This window comes from Pseudonaja textilis, chromosome 1 (genome assembly GCF_049901715.1).
Source record: "Pseudonaja textilis isolate UNSWEBS1 chromosome 1, rPseTex1.2, whole genome shotgun sequence".
Taxonomy (NCBI): domain Eukaryota; kingdom Metazoa; phylum Chordata; class Lepidosauria; order Squamata; family Elapidae; genus Pseudonaja; species Pseudonaja textilis.
In genome coordinates, this window is record NC_141990.1 from 74,516,779 (window position 1) to 74,531,107 (window position 14,329).

General features: G+C 38.7%; 1 protein-coding gene across 4 annotated transcripts in view; it reads left to right on the top strand.

Annotated features, from left to right (window-relative positions):
* The first annotated feature begins 1,380 nt into the window (after positions 1-1,380).
* The window catches only part of PDE10A (phosphodiesterase 10A), a 131,798-nt gene continuing 118,849 nt past the window's right edge, over positions 1,381-14,329 (top strand). For all 4 annotated transcript variants that reach the window (XM_087938509.1, XM_087938523.1, XM_087938513.1 and 1 more), the window contains exon 1: positions 1,381-2,074. In XM_087938509.1, coding sequence (XP_087794635.1) covers positions 2,011-2,074 — 64 coding nt within the window. In that variant the 5' untranslated portion in view covers positions 1,381-2,010. The remainder of the gene's footprint in view (positions 2,075-14,329) is intronic.

Consider the following 14,329-nt stretch of genomic DNA (forward strand, 5'->3'; position numbering starts at 1 on the left):
GGTGGAAGAATGAGGGAGGGAGCGACGGATGCGGGCTTCAGATCCAGCCGGTGCTTTTTTGTTTTGTTTTGTTTTGTTTGTTTCCCTGTTATGGGAGTTAGGAATGCTGTGGCTTTCGGACCAAAAAGACCCTCAAGGGGAGAACCTGTGCCTGTACCCTTATTTGAACCAAACCTTTAGTGGAAGGTAATAGCTGAGAGTATGGAGGATAAACATCAATGGCGGAGTTTCTTCGATTACCTGCAGCTGTAGGTTGCAGGTGTTTGGCTTGAAAGTGAGCGAGTTCTTTCAGGTTTCCACCGGGGAAAAAAGGGACTTAAACTCTCCTGGAAAGTGTATGCCCAGCACTACAGAATTCGCCGGGCAAAAAAGATTGGGAGAGGAGGAGGCGTGGCGGTTGCCTTTCGCTTTTTGCAATGAATTCCCCCAAACTTTCCGACGGTGAGTTTAAGGCGCCAAGATTTCCCTTCACGGTAGACCCGAGGCCAGAAATTACGCACTGCAGTCAAGCGGGACCAAATTAAAAAAAAAAAAAAATCGGGGAAAACTTCTTGGGCAGAATCCGACGTGCCCGCCAGCTGCGTCGAGGGCTGGCCTTTCATCCTCCCGCACGAGTGTCCTTTTTATTTTATTTTATTTTTTTAAAATTTCCCAGCCCCTCCGTGCTTTTCAACAGGTGGCAAGCCCACCGGTTGCTGTAGTTTAGCCTTAGGGGAGAGGTAGCGCGAAGGTGAGGTGAGGCGAAACGAGAAAAGGGGGGCTTTGAGGCGCGAAGCTCCACCATTGGGTGTTTTCTGTGGCCGCGGCTGCAAATTGGAAGAACTACGGTGGTTTTCCCCTCTCACCCCGCTCCCCGTCACTTTCCCGAATTCGTTGTTACAGATGGGGAAAAATATTTATACTGCTGAGAAGAAACAGACCGGTTGGAGGGTGAGAGCGCACGGGTCATTTATTGTATTTAAAAAAAAAAAACTGAGGGGTAAAGCGCTACCGCCTTATTCCTGTGAAAAAGGGAAGTACGGAAATTAGAGGACGGGCTGAAGAGATTCTCTCATAAGACCGGGAAAACTGCCCGCACTTTACATGCTCGGAACCGAGCGGAGGGGTGGGGTGGGTGGGAGTTTTGGCGTCGTCAGCGTCCGAATGGCCATCGGGCTTCTGTTTCGTTGCCTCCCCGGCGCCCTCCTGTGACTCTCGCAAACGTCCTACCTCAAACTTCCGCGGAAAGGGCGGGAGGGAGGCTCGATGGCCAACCCACTCTTAGCCCGCCCCTCGCCCGCCCCACCCCCCGCCCCACGATTGCAGCGGGAGGGGAAAAGCCCGGCTTTAGCTCCAGGCAGTTTCACTCCCCTGGCTGGAGGCGGGAGTGGCGGCGGCGGCGGCGGCGGCAGCAGCGGGGCTCCTACTGGAAGCGCCCGGGCTGCGGACAGCTCCTCCCGCGTTCTCGAAGCAGCCTCGCGAAAAGGGACAGTTTCCTGCAGCATCGTCTCCAACGCAACAAAGCGGCTCCTCCAATCTCCTCCTTTCCCTCCCCTCCCCCTTCTCCATCTTCCTTTTGACTTCGCGCCGCCGCCTCTTCTTCCCCTCCTCATCTTCCATCAAACCTTTCGAGTCCCCCGCGGGCTGGAAAGAGGGGAGAAAAGCCAGCCAAGCAAGCGAGGCGGCCGCGAGAGATGGTGGAGCGATAGCAGTTCCCTGGATTGCCCCTACTCCTCCTCCTCCTCCTCCGGCGGCGGCGGCGGCGGCAAGCGACTTGACGCCCCTTCCTCCATCCTGCTACCTTCCAGCTCTAAAGGCGCCACCGGTCGGCGTCGCTGGCAGCGGGGATCGGTTCCTCCCGCCCTTCTGGTTTTCCGTGGACCTACAGTCAAGCGGGAGGCAGAGTGGCCGCCGGTGGCGACCGCCCAACAGGCAGGGGCAGGGTGTGCAGGCGGCGGCGGCGGCGGCGGCAGCAACAAAGGCATCCTTCCCTTTCCCTTCCGTCTCTGCTCCCCTTTGCTAAGGCTAGCCATGGAAGATGGATCTTCGTCGGCCAGCTGCTTTAGACGCTTTACCGAGTGTTTCTTGAGCGCAAGTAGGTGCTGGGGCTGGTGGGGGTTGTGGAGGGCGGGGGGAGGGCGAAGAGAGGTGTCCGGGTGCAGGGAAGGGTTTTGCTTTTCTTCCCTTGACCCCGAGAGAAGAGGGCAGCAGCAGCAGCAGCAGCGGTGGCGCTGGTTGGGTTGGGAAGTCCTCGGGCAAGCCCACCGCTTGAATAATGAAGGCGCGCGTGTCTATGTGTGTGTGGGGAGGTCCCACCTATCTACGGATGGAAGGACAGAGCGGCGAGGAAGACTTGCTCATCTGGAAGATGGGGGAGAAAGAAGACTTCAGCAGCAGGACGACTGGAGTTAAACTACGAGTACTGTGCTGAAGTTCCTTTGGGGAAGGAGTTTCCTTTCGGTGCAGACTTTCCATGTAAGGCTGGGTAAGAATTGGCTCCTGGATGCATTAAACGTAGAAAGCCTTTGCTTGCTCCAGAGCATGCTTCCTTGGCAAGAAACGCTGTGCTGCTCTCCACAACTGTTTCTTGGGGCTTCACACATCAGAATTCAGAACTTTTCCTGACGAAACATACAGAGTAGAGAAATGAGGGGTCCTTGGTGTTCTCTAACAGATAACAGATAATCAGAGTTGGAAGAGACCTTATAGGTCATCTAGTCCAGCCCCCCCACCCAAGGGGAGACCCTACACCATTTCTCTGAGCACCAAGGATTCCTCATTTCCATCCTGTACTACAAATATTTGCTATAGAGTAGGGAAAAAAAGCAGAGAAAATTTCTTATCAAGCCAGGGAGGGATTAAAAAGAAAGAAAGCGATTTCTTTCTGAAACTGAAAATTGTATTTATCTGTTTTGGCCAGCTCTTTTTGCATTTGTTTCCAGGTGAAATTTCATATTGAATGGCATAGAATAGATGACACTTGATGTTTTGACTAAAACTATTCAAAGAAACAAAACAAACCCCAGGTATGCTGCACCAAGATTTTAAGCCCACAGCCTCTTCTTGTTAATGAAAAAGAAAAGAGTTGATTGTTTACTAACTTGCTAGCAATAAAATGACTCAAAATGTAACCATTCAGTATTGCCAAAGAAATAGAAAAGGGACCCCCTAATTCTGAAACAGACTGAATAATTAGCGCTTGTGACAAAAGTGTGTACACACGACATAGAAAAATTCATCCACGTGATTCTAATTATTTAAATACTTTTTTTCCAACCATTCAGTTTGTGCCTTCTGGGTTAATTGGTGAGCTTGTTAGAACAAAATTAAAAAGTTCTTGGCACTTTATATGAAACTGGAATAAATAAGTAATGGACTATCTTTGTCCTATGGAGTAATTGCCCACAGCATGTTATTAATGTTATAGTGGTTGGCCATTTCTGTAGATCTCCTTCATTTTATAGAATACTACCAAATCACTTGCAGACTGCCTCTTTTTTAATGTTTCTTTTAAACTCAGTGTGTATTTCAGCTATACAAGTGTCCATTAACCAATTTTGGGAGAAATAGACTTCATGAGGTGAAGGATTATTTTTTTTTCTAAATTCTCATATATGCATATGAAATATATAGAAAATATTTTGCATAAGGAAGAAGTTCAGAAGAAATAACATATACACTTGTCATAAAGCTATGGTAAAATATAATGGGGAGCATATCCATCTCTGGTGAAATTGTGTATTTCAAAAATTGTCGTGTAAACAGAAACTAACACATTATAAAGTTCAGCATAGCATCTTCCTGTACATTTGAATGCAAGCTTCTTATTTATTTGCAATTGTTGAAAACAAAAACAAGTAAATATTGGGTACAAAAGTTTGGACATCCTTTGAACAAGTACAGTATCATGTAATATTCCCTTTGGACAGAAACAATAGCTTCTAAATGTTTCCCCTAACCAGCCAAACTTTTTTTTATTCTTTTGGATTTTTTCTCACTCTTCCTTGCAGAAATCTTCTAGATCAGAAATATTTTAGGTCTTCTTTTATGTATCGATGTTTCAAACAACCTGACAGATTTTCAGTAATAAGCCTGAGGACTGTAAAGGGATTTCTATACACAAATTTGCATTCTACCAAAGGAGCAATTAACAAGCATTTTGATCTAAATCCAGCATAGGAATAGGGAAGAAACCAGATCATTCAAACAACCAATCAATAAGAGAACCAATGAGCTGCTCATAATTTAAATATAGGTCCAAAAGAATAACCAATCACAACAACCCAACTGACCAAACTGACCCACAAGACATTTATAAGCTAAGGAGAGAAAATCCTGCTGATAATGTTACCTAGTTTGGTAACGAAATGTTCAGAAACTAAATGGAAACAAGCTTGGAGAGCAAACCACTATCAAAAATCTAAAGGCATTTCTAAAATCTTTATACTTTCTTGTAATTCTTGTTTGATTTGTAGGGATATTTTGAATTGTTGTCTTGCTGAAATGTCAAAGCCCTTTTTTTTCATTTTCAATTTCTTTCACTGACTGTTGGGATATTAGTTTCTACAACATGTTGATATTTAGTAGAATACATTCTTCCTTTCCTGTACCCAATATTTCCTATGTCACTGGCACACAACCCCAAAATATAATACAGCCATAAACAATTGACCAACTGCGCTTTTCATCAAATACTTCATTCTTTTTCTCCAAATGCATCTCGAAAGGTAGCAGACAGTTTGATTTTTGTCTTATGAGTCCAAAGCATTTGTTCTAAAATGTTGCAGAATTCTCAGGCTGTTGTTTTGTATACTTGATTAAATGACTTTCATAAAGGGTTTAGAGAAAATACTTCCTTCTGAAGATCAACTTTTTAAAAATAAGTAATGTGACAGGTTCTCATCCTCTTACATTTTTCCTCTGGAAATTAAATAATGAAAGATTGCGGGATTTGATTATGATAGGCTTAGTAAGTCAGAAATATAATTGGAGATCCTTTACTTGGAAGGGATCCCAAGGAAACATTTTGATGGGGTGGGGGTGATTATTGAACTGGTAAAGTGGATTTCTTTATATTTTCCAAAGAAGACATATTTTCTTCTCCTGTAAGCAGAGGCGGAGGCAATACCTCATGTAAAGAATACTGATTATGAAGATCCCCCAAGACCCTTGATCAGTATTAAGCTAGGTTGAGTTGAGTCAAGCCAAATTATCTCAGAGTTACTGGTAGTTGAACAGCATATACACAACAACAATAACAATAATAATAACAACACAACAACAATAATAAATTCATTTGGCTGACTGTATGACAAATCATAATTAGCATCATTAAATGGTACCTGCCTATTCCATATTCTTGGGAAGGCACAAAAGGTGGATAAAAGTGCGTAATTCAGTCTATGTGTTTATCTGACGATGTGATCAACAGTAATAATCTTATTTCAGATCCTTGGGAAGGACTTAATATGTAGATAAAAATGCCAGATCCAGTCTAAACATCTAGCTGACTTTGTGACCAACCATAAAACTGAAAAGCAGGATTAGAAGCTAAAGTAGGTTGAAGCAGAAGTTTCCAAACAGGAGATATCAAGGAGAGTTGGGTTCTAAGACAAAGTTATAAAGATTAAATTACAGAGATCCATTTTTGGTCTGGACTTTCTGTCATTTGAATATCCTAGAACTGTGAAATGTTATAGCTTCTGATTGTGTTTAAACTTGTCGATGTGTAAATATTTGGATCTTAAACTTTGCTTTTAGAGGATACAGATCTTGTGCTCAGGTTTTCAAGTAGCTAGCTGTTTGTTCAGTAATCAATCTGAAATCTCATTCTCTGATAATAGTTTTTGGACCTGGGGCATGCAATAACAGGAGATATTTATTTAGACACAAATAAGAACCGCATTGCAAATTTTTAGTAAGATATTGCTTTTCAGAAAATAGCATCAGAAAAATGGATGATTTGCGGAGAGATGCAAATATGTTTAAAACATAACTTATTGCACTTTATTGTATAATTACCACATAGTTCTACTTATATTACCATCACAATTAAATACAGTTGTTTTTCTTCCTGCAACATAAGTAATGTGAATATTTTGCTACCTTCTGTGACCTGAGATATCTTTTACTAGGTACTAGTATCAAAAGATCTGATTTTACATAAACTACAAATTGCTGAGGGAGTATTAATTTTTAATATTTCATAACTGGATTATTATCAAGTTGTGATTAACTAGAAAGTATGTTCCCTACCAAGAACAAACAAGAAAATATGTGGATTTAAATCCAATTCAGTGAAGCAAAGTATACGTGTTTGGTATTTATGTACGCAAATGTATTGGAAAGGCATTGGAAACATGCAGCAAGTAAAACATTGCTCCTACGTCTTTTATGAATGTTATGCATACATCCAGTCAATAATTTACAAAGATCTAAAGAACAAATATATCAATTGTACATGAACACAATTGGATGCCACTTTTTCTCATGTGTTGGCTGTGTGTTGGCTGCTATTTTATTAGTACTAAGATATCAGATTCTATTTCCATGTATTTCAAATTTGTTGATGGCAGCTGATTAGAATTGTTACTATTTTCTGCATAAATATTTTAACAGGTCTATAAAAATGCTGAAACTGTTAATTTACTTTTTAGTTTGCAATTTATACATTTGGAAAAAGGGCATAAATAACCTAGAGATTGGTATAAATCTTAAGAATTATTGACAATTAATGTTAATATTTAATGATCATTAATAATAATATAATGACCATTAAAAATAAAAACTGGCTAGATGTTTGGGGCTTAGGCCTTAGCTCCTTTCCTTACAGTTCTGTCCATGCATTTTGAGTATTTTGTAATGAATTAGCAAATTATTTCACTACACTGTTTGAAATATGTTTTAAATTAAAAAAAAATGATAAGTGCAATTTTGTATATTGTACTCCCTCTGCTGGTTGATAAACTGCAAAAAATCCAATCTCATAGAGTGATATTACAATACTAATATTTGAATAGTCAGATGTTCAAATACCTATGTAAAGACTACTTAAAAGTCAAGATTCTTACCATTGCCCTGATATAAATTCAGAAACCTTAGGTGGAATTTAATTCACATAACAGGAATTGCTCATTTGATAGTTGGGATATGGCTTTTACCTAAACAGAGGTTCCCTCTACTGCTTATAAGGTTGCTTTTAATCCAAACAACATGTTTATCATATAATTATTATTATTTAATTGTGAACTGCCTCCTATGTACTAAATTAGGCTGAAGCCTGAGTTCCTTAGTGTAGCAGGATAATTCAGAAAAGATTTTAATTATTCTATAATTTGATGTCCATAAAGATCTGATTTGGAACTCTGACATAGTATACTGATGATGATATGAATGTGGGTACTTTCATAAGTCATGTAAAATGCCATAGTGGAAGTGAGAAGAAGTGGGTGTTTGGGATCCAGTGACTTACATGTATGATTGAAATGGAAAAGACTTGTGATCGGGTTATAATCGGCTTGTCTTTGGTGACATTTATGTATCTGACAGCAAAATTGTATGTTAAGAATGTCTGCGTATTTGCTGGTTTACTTTAGTAGTATATTTGCTCCATAGTGTGTTTATTGACCGATCATGTCAGGATCAGCATTAATCTGAGTTGCCTTGGCAGGAACTAATTTCTTCTGTGGAATTCTGAAGATATATTCTTTTTGCAAAACCTGCTTTTAATGCATTTGTTTAAAGTTCAGCAAGATTGTGCATCACTGATGAGAATATTATTGCTCTAAGTATTATTGAATTTTATCTCACAAAAATAAAACAATGGCCTCTCCTAAAAATAAAATTTCAACAGGAGTATAACTTGAATACACTGCATGGATTTTTATGAATTCTGGCATATTTCATCCCTCCCTAAAACTGTATCTATAGTAGGTTGAACATTTTTTATTTTGTTGGGAAAAAAAGTTACTCATGCTTTGATTACTATGTGTAAGAGCCCTACTTTTCTTAATCTTACTTTAGATGTAGACATTTGCATGAAAATTGAAAGCAGAACAGCCAGTTTCCAGTGTTCCAGTATGAGCCTTCAAATGAAATATCTATATACCCTTAATTTTAGATACAACACTTGATTGCTTCTTACTTACTTCTGAAATATGAGAATGGAAGCTTATTTGGCTTAAGTAAACCTTGTGACTTCCTCTAATATGTACAGAAATTAATGCTTGAATCTGAGGAGACAATAGCTATTTCAGCAGTCACCTTTGATCCTAAATCAGAGATTTTTTTGTGTGTGCTTTTCATATACAAAGCTAGAAAATACCAAATAATCATGAAATCTCTTGGTTTGGGCATTTACTTGTGTTTATTGGTAAAGGGCAATGATTTTAGGAGAAGAGGATAAACTAACAGAATTATTTGATGTAATTAACAAGTGCAGAGTGAATCCAGTGAAATAAGAGGAAATATAACTCAATTTCTGCTTTTTATTGCATGATATGATTGTGTGTGTGTGTGTGTGTGTGTGTAAGTGTAAGCAAATTAGCAGATATTATTAAATCACCCAACTGGAAATATGTGCTTGGCTTTATTATATTCTTATTTTTATTCCTTTTTATCTTTTTTGTTTTTCTAATCTTACATTTGTGACTCTGAGCAACTTACAATTAAAACATAAATAGTACCAAAAATATAAAAAATAAAAGTGGTATAAGCAATACAAATGTTTAAAAATCAGTTCAAATCCAGAGTACAGCCACTAGGGGAGCCCAGCAATGCACAAACGATACTGTCACACCACCACCTGAACCCCAGGCCAGATGACAAAGCCAGCTCTGCAGGCCCTTGTAGAAGGCCATCAAAGTTGCAATCAGCCTGATCTCAATGGGTACGAGGTGGGGCATTGATATTCAGTAGAGCAGCTGCAGCTGCAGAAAACACCCTACTTATGGGTCCTACCAGATGACATCCTCTGTTGGACAGAACCTGCAAAAACTTCTTCTGTTGGACCTGATGGGATGGGTAGATGTCATTGGGAAGAGGCATTTCCTCAAATTCTCTTTGCTGCACTTTTACTAAAAAAATAAAGAGCAGTAACATGCCATATCAGTAATTTCTGTACACATTGTCCTAGTCCACAAATACACAAGCCCAACATACTTCGTCAGCGGTGAGATTCTACTGGTTCAGACCAGTTCTATAGAACCAGTTGTTACGATTCTGCACAGTTCACAGAACTGGCAAATCATGCCCCTAGCTGGCCCCATCCCTCTCAACCTGCCCCTCCCCTCCCCACTCAGTCAGTCCTTATCGTGCATGTGTGACATTGCGCACATGTCTGACATCGCTGACTGCATTCTCCCTCGCCCAGTCACTACTTAAGATATTTCTTTTTTTCCTCCCAACGATCAGCTGTTCTGATGATCAGCTGTGCCAGGATCTCCCTCTCTGTCTTACTGCTTTACCCATGAGGCTTCCCTATGGCCTAGGATGCAAAAAGGGCTGTATGTGTGTGTGTGTGTGTGTGTGTGTGTGTGCTGTGCGCCCTCCTGCACTCCATTGCCCTCCCCCGGAGGCTTCCCTGAGGCCCAAGAGGTAGAAAATGGAGCACAGGGGAGTGTGTGCTAGAGAAGAAGAAGAAGAAGAAGAAGAAGAAGAAGAAGAAGAAGAAGAAGAAGAAGAAGAAGAAGAAGAAGAAGAAGAAGAAGAAGAAGAAGAAGAAGAAGAAGAAGAAGAAGAAGAAGAAGAAGAAGAAGAAGAAGAAGAAGAAGAAGAAGAAGAAGAAGAAGAAGAAGAAGAAGAAGAAGAAGAAGAAGAAGAAGAAGAAGAAGAAGAAGAAGAAGAAGAAGAAGAAGAAGAAGAAGAAGAAGAAGAAGAAGAAGAAGAAGAAGAAGAAGAAGAAGAAGAAGAAGAAGAAGAAGAAGAAGAAGAAGAAGAAGAAGAAGAAGAAGAAGAAGAAGAAGAAGAAGAAGAAAGAAGAAGCCATGCCCACCTAGTCACGCCCACAGAACCGGTTGTTTAAAAATTTAAATCCCACCCCTGTTCTTCATCTAATTGTATTGTTACCAGAGACCCCAATCAATACCACATAGCCAAAGAACCTACAGAAAAAGCTTGGACTTTTGATAGAGAGGAGCAAATTCTGTCGACTTCCCAGTAAGACATCTCCAGAAAATCAAAGACCTAAAAACAGAAAATATGGTTTCATTTGATATAGCAGCACTTTTGATGTCCATTGATCCAGAACTAATGAAAGAATCTGTAGCTGTGGTACTATACAACACAACCCAATTTACTGAAATACCCAGAATTATAGACATTTTTAACCTCTGCTTCACTATCTATTATGATGAGTTTGATGGATAAATATACTAACAAATCAGAGAAGCATCTAGGGGATCACCACTCTCAGGACTCATAGCAGAGACCATAATACAGCATCTAGAAACTATAGCACTCTAGCTTGTACAACTGAAAATATGGATCTGGTATGTAGATGACATCTTATCATAAGAACAACTTTTTATTTTTTGTTAAGGGAAGGCACAAAAAACAATCTAAAAGACACATGAAACAATTAACATTTTCAAAAGAATAATATTCACAAGGATAGAAGAAAGCAATAGCACACTATCCTACCTTGATATACTCACCAGGAGAGGAAAGAGCAGCAAATTAGAAATGCAATTCTATTGGAAAAAGAACTCACACTGACCAAATGCAGTGTTACCAAACTAACAACCCAACCTCCCAGAAAAGGAGACATGCAAGAACATCATTCAAATAACTATAAACATAGTGCAGCAGCCCAGAACACCAGAAAAGGGAAACACTGCCCATACATCTTCCAACAAAATTGATACCCATGCTACTTTATCAAAAAGTACCTGGTCTTTTACAACTACTATATCACCATAGCACACAAACCAATTAAAATCCTCTCCTATCCAGATTATAGTACAGCCTTGACATAATTCTGAATATCTTAAACTGGGTGGGCACAGAATAGAATATCAGTGAGTTAAAGAGCTAAAGAGATCAGCAAATTAAACAGTATTATACAGATATACCCTATATATTCTATAGATTGGAATCATAGTTGAATCAAACAGTCTAACTCAGGATCTTGTCTTTGACACTGCTACTGTGAAGATATCCAACCACGTTTAGTTATTATGGTGTCCTAATTCAGAAATCCCTAAACCCCAGGCTGCGTCCCACTGCTGCTTGCGTGAGGGCGGGCACTCACATGTGAAGCTCCATTTGTGTGAGCTCAAAAGCTTGCTTGCCACTTGCATGCAACCATCTCCTTTCCCCCCATGCTAGTCCCACAAACCAGAAAAGCTGTGGACCACTCTTCTAACTCATTGCATGTTGCATTACATAAATTTAAATATTAATCTGTAAAATTATGGGTGAGGATAGGGAAGAATTTGTATCAAATACTAGCATTTTTCAGCATGTATCTGAATTGTGACAAGGCTGGTGCATCCTTTATTTTTAGAACAAATGTAGTCCACATAATGGATACCACAATAGAAAAAAAAGAACCTCTTAGTTGTCAAATGAATGAACATCTACTAGATGTGGTAGAACTGGAAATTATCATCCTCTGATAGTCAGGGTATTGACTATGACAAAGTGTAACAATTAATGGCAGATGAATAAGAAGTAGTTAATAACTATGCCAATCCTTATCAATGCCTTAATGGTTCCAGCTGTTTGATAAAAGACTCAATGTGCAAATAAGTTGTTTTTGAAAGTTGTTGCAAACATGACTGAAGGATGTGATTTCTTCTGTTGGATTCCATTTGAATTGGGTTTTTTTTAGATAAAATGCATCCCCATTTCAGTAATGAGAGAATAAAAAAACTTTTTCAGAATCTAGTGGAGTTGACTTGCAGTTTATCTGTCATTAAAGGAAATGAACACCTTTGTCCTGTTGAGGACGGTTTGAAGTTTATGCAAGTGAGGCAGACACAGAGCATTGTTAGCATTTGTATCTCATGTGTGCTTTCAAGAGAAGACCCTATCTTATGAAATGTATCAGTCACACTAACATCACACAAACTCCTTGGCAGACTATAGAGCTCTACACTTAGTAGTTATACACAGTTTTTCCTTGTCCTTTATGCAGCATTTACTAATATTTAAACATAAAAATATTATTCATTCTTATGCACTTGTTAAACTATGAGAAACTGCATAGCTGACTTTTTATACTGTATGAAGGTGTCAGTAGCTGAGAATGGATTGAGTAAGGAATAGTTAAAGTAGCCCAAGGCAGCTTTTGATTGCTGTTGGTTGTTAAAAATTATTTAATTATTACTTTCCATGTAATTTTCCATGTGAAATGCATTTTACTTTTTTTTCAAACTTGCTGAACCATTCTTTTATTGCTCTGCCTTGGCCTGAAGCAAAACAACTGACCAATGTCAAAAAACTTTTGTTCTTGTAATTTGAACATTGGCAAATTACATTCTTCTTTATAGAAAATAATCACTTTGATTTATTTATTATCAGAGACTAGAATGTGTTTATATTAAACAAGATATGGTATAATTAGAAGAACGTCACAGCTATTTTGAATAAAGGAAATATTTTCATAGTTTTGCTAAAAACTGAACAGAACCAAAATAATAATCAGAGTTGCATGCTTTTCTCCATAGCTTGTCTTTTAGAGAATTTTCTCAGATTGGTTTTAGAAATAATTTTTTGTAGGCATGTCCTGCAGTATAATAAGTCAACACTGTTATTTATATATAAGTGTATTAGACGAGAGGGGTTACTTTAAATTAAGCCCCAAAAAGCTAATAATTATTCCTGATTAGGATTTTAGAGAACCAGTCAGATTCTTCTCATAGATCTTGGAACAGAATTATCTGATTCAGTATCCTTGAGTTCCAAAGTTCACATAGGAAGAATTTTATAATCATCTTAATTACATCACACAGAAAGTTCCTTCTCAAATATTAATGAATTTCAGAAGTTGCTTTGTAATGTAACAGTAGAGAAAAAGTTCCATATGGAATATATGTAAGTCTGTCTGAAGTCTCTAGGGTATGGCATTAGTTTTATGAGATAATGTTTATCCCTACAATGTGAAAACTTGGTTTCTGCCTGTTCCTTCTAACAATTTACCCTTGTTTCTTCTAATATTTGAAAAACTGCACTTAACAGATTTTTGATATGATCTAGTATAGGATAATATAAAATGTAGTTCTCAACTTATGAGTCTGCTCATCATGGTCATATATTGTGATGGTCGTAAAATCAGTCACCGATGTGAGCTACTTGATTTTATGACTCATTTTTGCAATGGTGGTTAAGTGAATGCTATTATTGTAAAATGACCACTGTGAATACTGAAGTTGTTAAGCAAAACCAATAGTTTGCAGTGGGATGGTTTTACCAGGAACCAAAAACAGATGCCAGTTTTCAGTAAAACCAATATAAACATAGTCGCATGACTGCAGAGTGCTGCAAAAATCTGTAAATGTTGGCCAGTTGCTGAGCACCCAATGCGGTCATGTGAATGTGCAGACCGTTATTGTGAATTCAGAACTAGGTCATATGTTCCCCCAGGGAGGTGCATCATAACTTTGAACCAAGCAATTGGTCATAACTTGGGAACTATTTACTTATGTTGTTTCTTGAGTTGCATAAGCTGAAGTTTCCTTGGAAAGACATTAGTATACTAACTATGTTATATATACAATTATGTTATGGGAAAATTAGTCACCTCGTGCTCTTGGAATTTTGCAACAGAGAATCTCCTGTGATATCTCTGCACTACATCACTGAGGTCACAATCATGAAGAGCAAAGAAAGATAATACACGCAGAACAATTTTTCTTACAGAACCTGAGTTAAGAGAAGGGCAAAGACAGATTGGATGTAATAGGGCCAACTAGTATGTTCCTTCTCTTTCTTTGCTGGGCTTGTTACAGCTGTTATGGCACTTGTTATGTATATTAGTTGTGTTACTCTTATTTTTAGCCACGGCACGAACTAGAATGATAAATAAGATATTTGTCTTTTGATTTCACTGATTTGCTAAACAAGGCAAATAGATTTTCAATGATGAAATTTTTTTTCTGCTGCTGATCAAGTAGGGTAAATGATTTGAGGAAAGATATTCTTTCCAAAGCACACCCTGTTCCAATTTGATAAATAGAATAAATATTTAATCTGTTTAAAGAACGCATCTCTCTAAAATATAATCCATCTGTGGAAACTCTCTGCAGAGACAGGAGTGTTTGCTTCTGGTGTTTCTTGATCCAGACTTCAGATTCTTGGAAGATAGTGTGCATTAGGTAGAAAAATATCATCTGGAATGCTTCCATTGAGT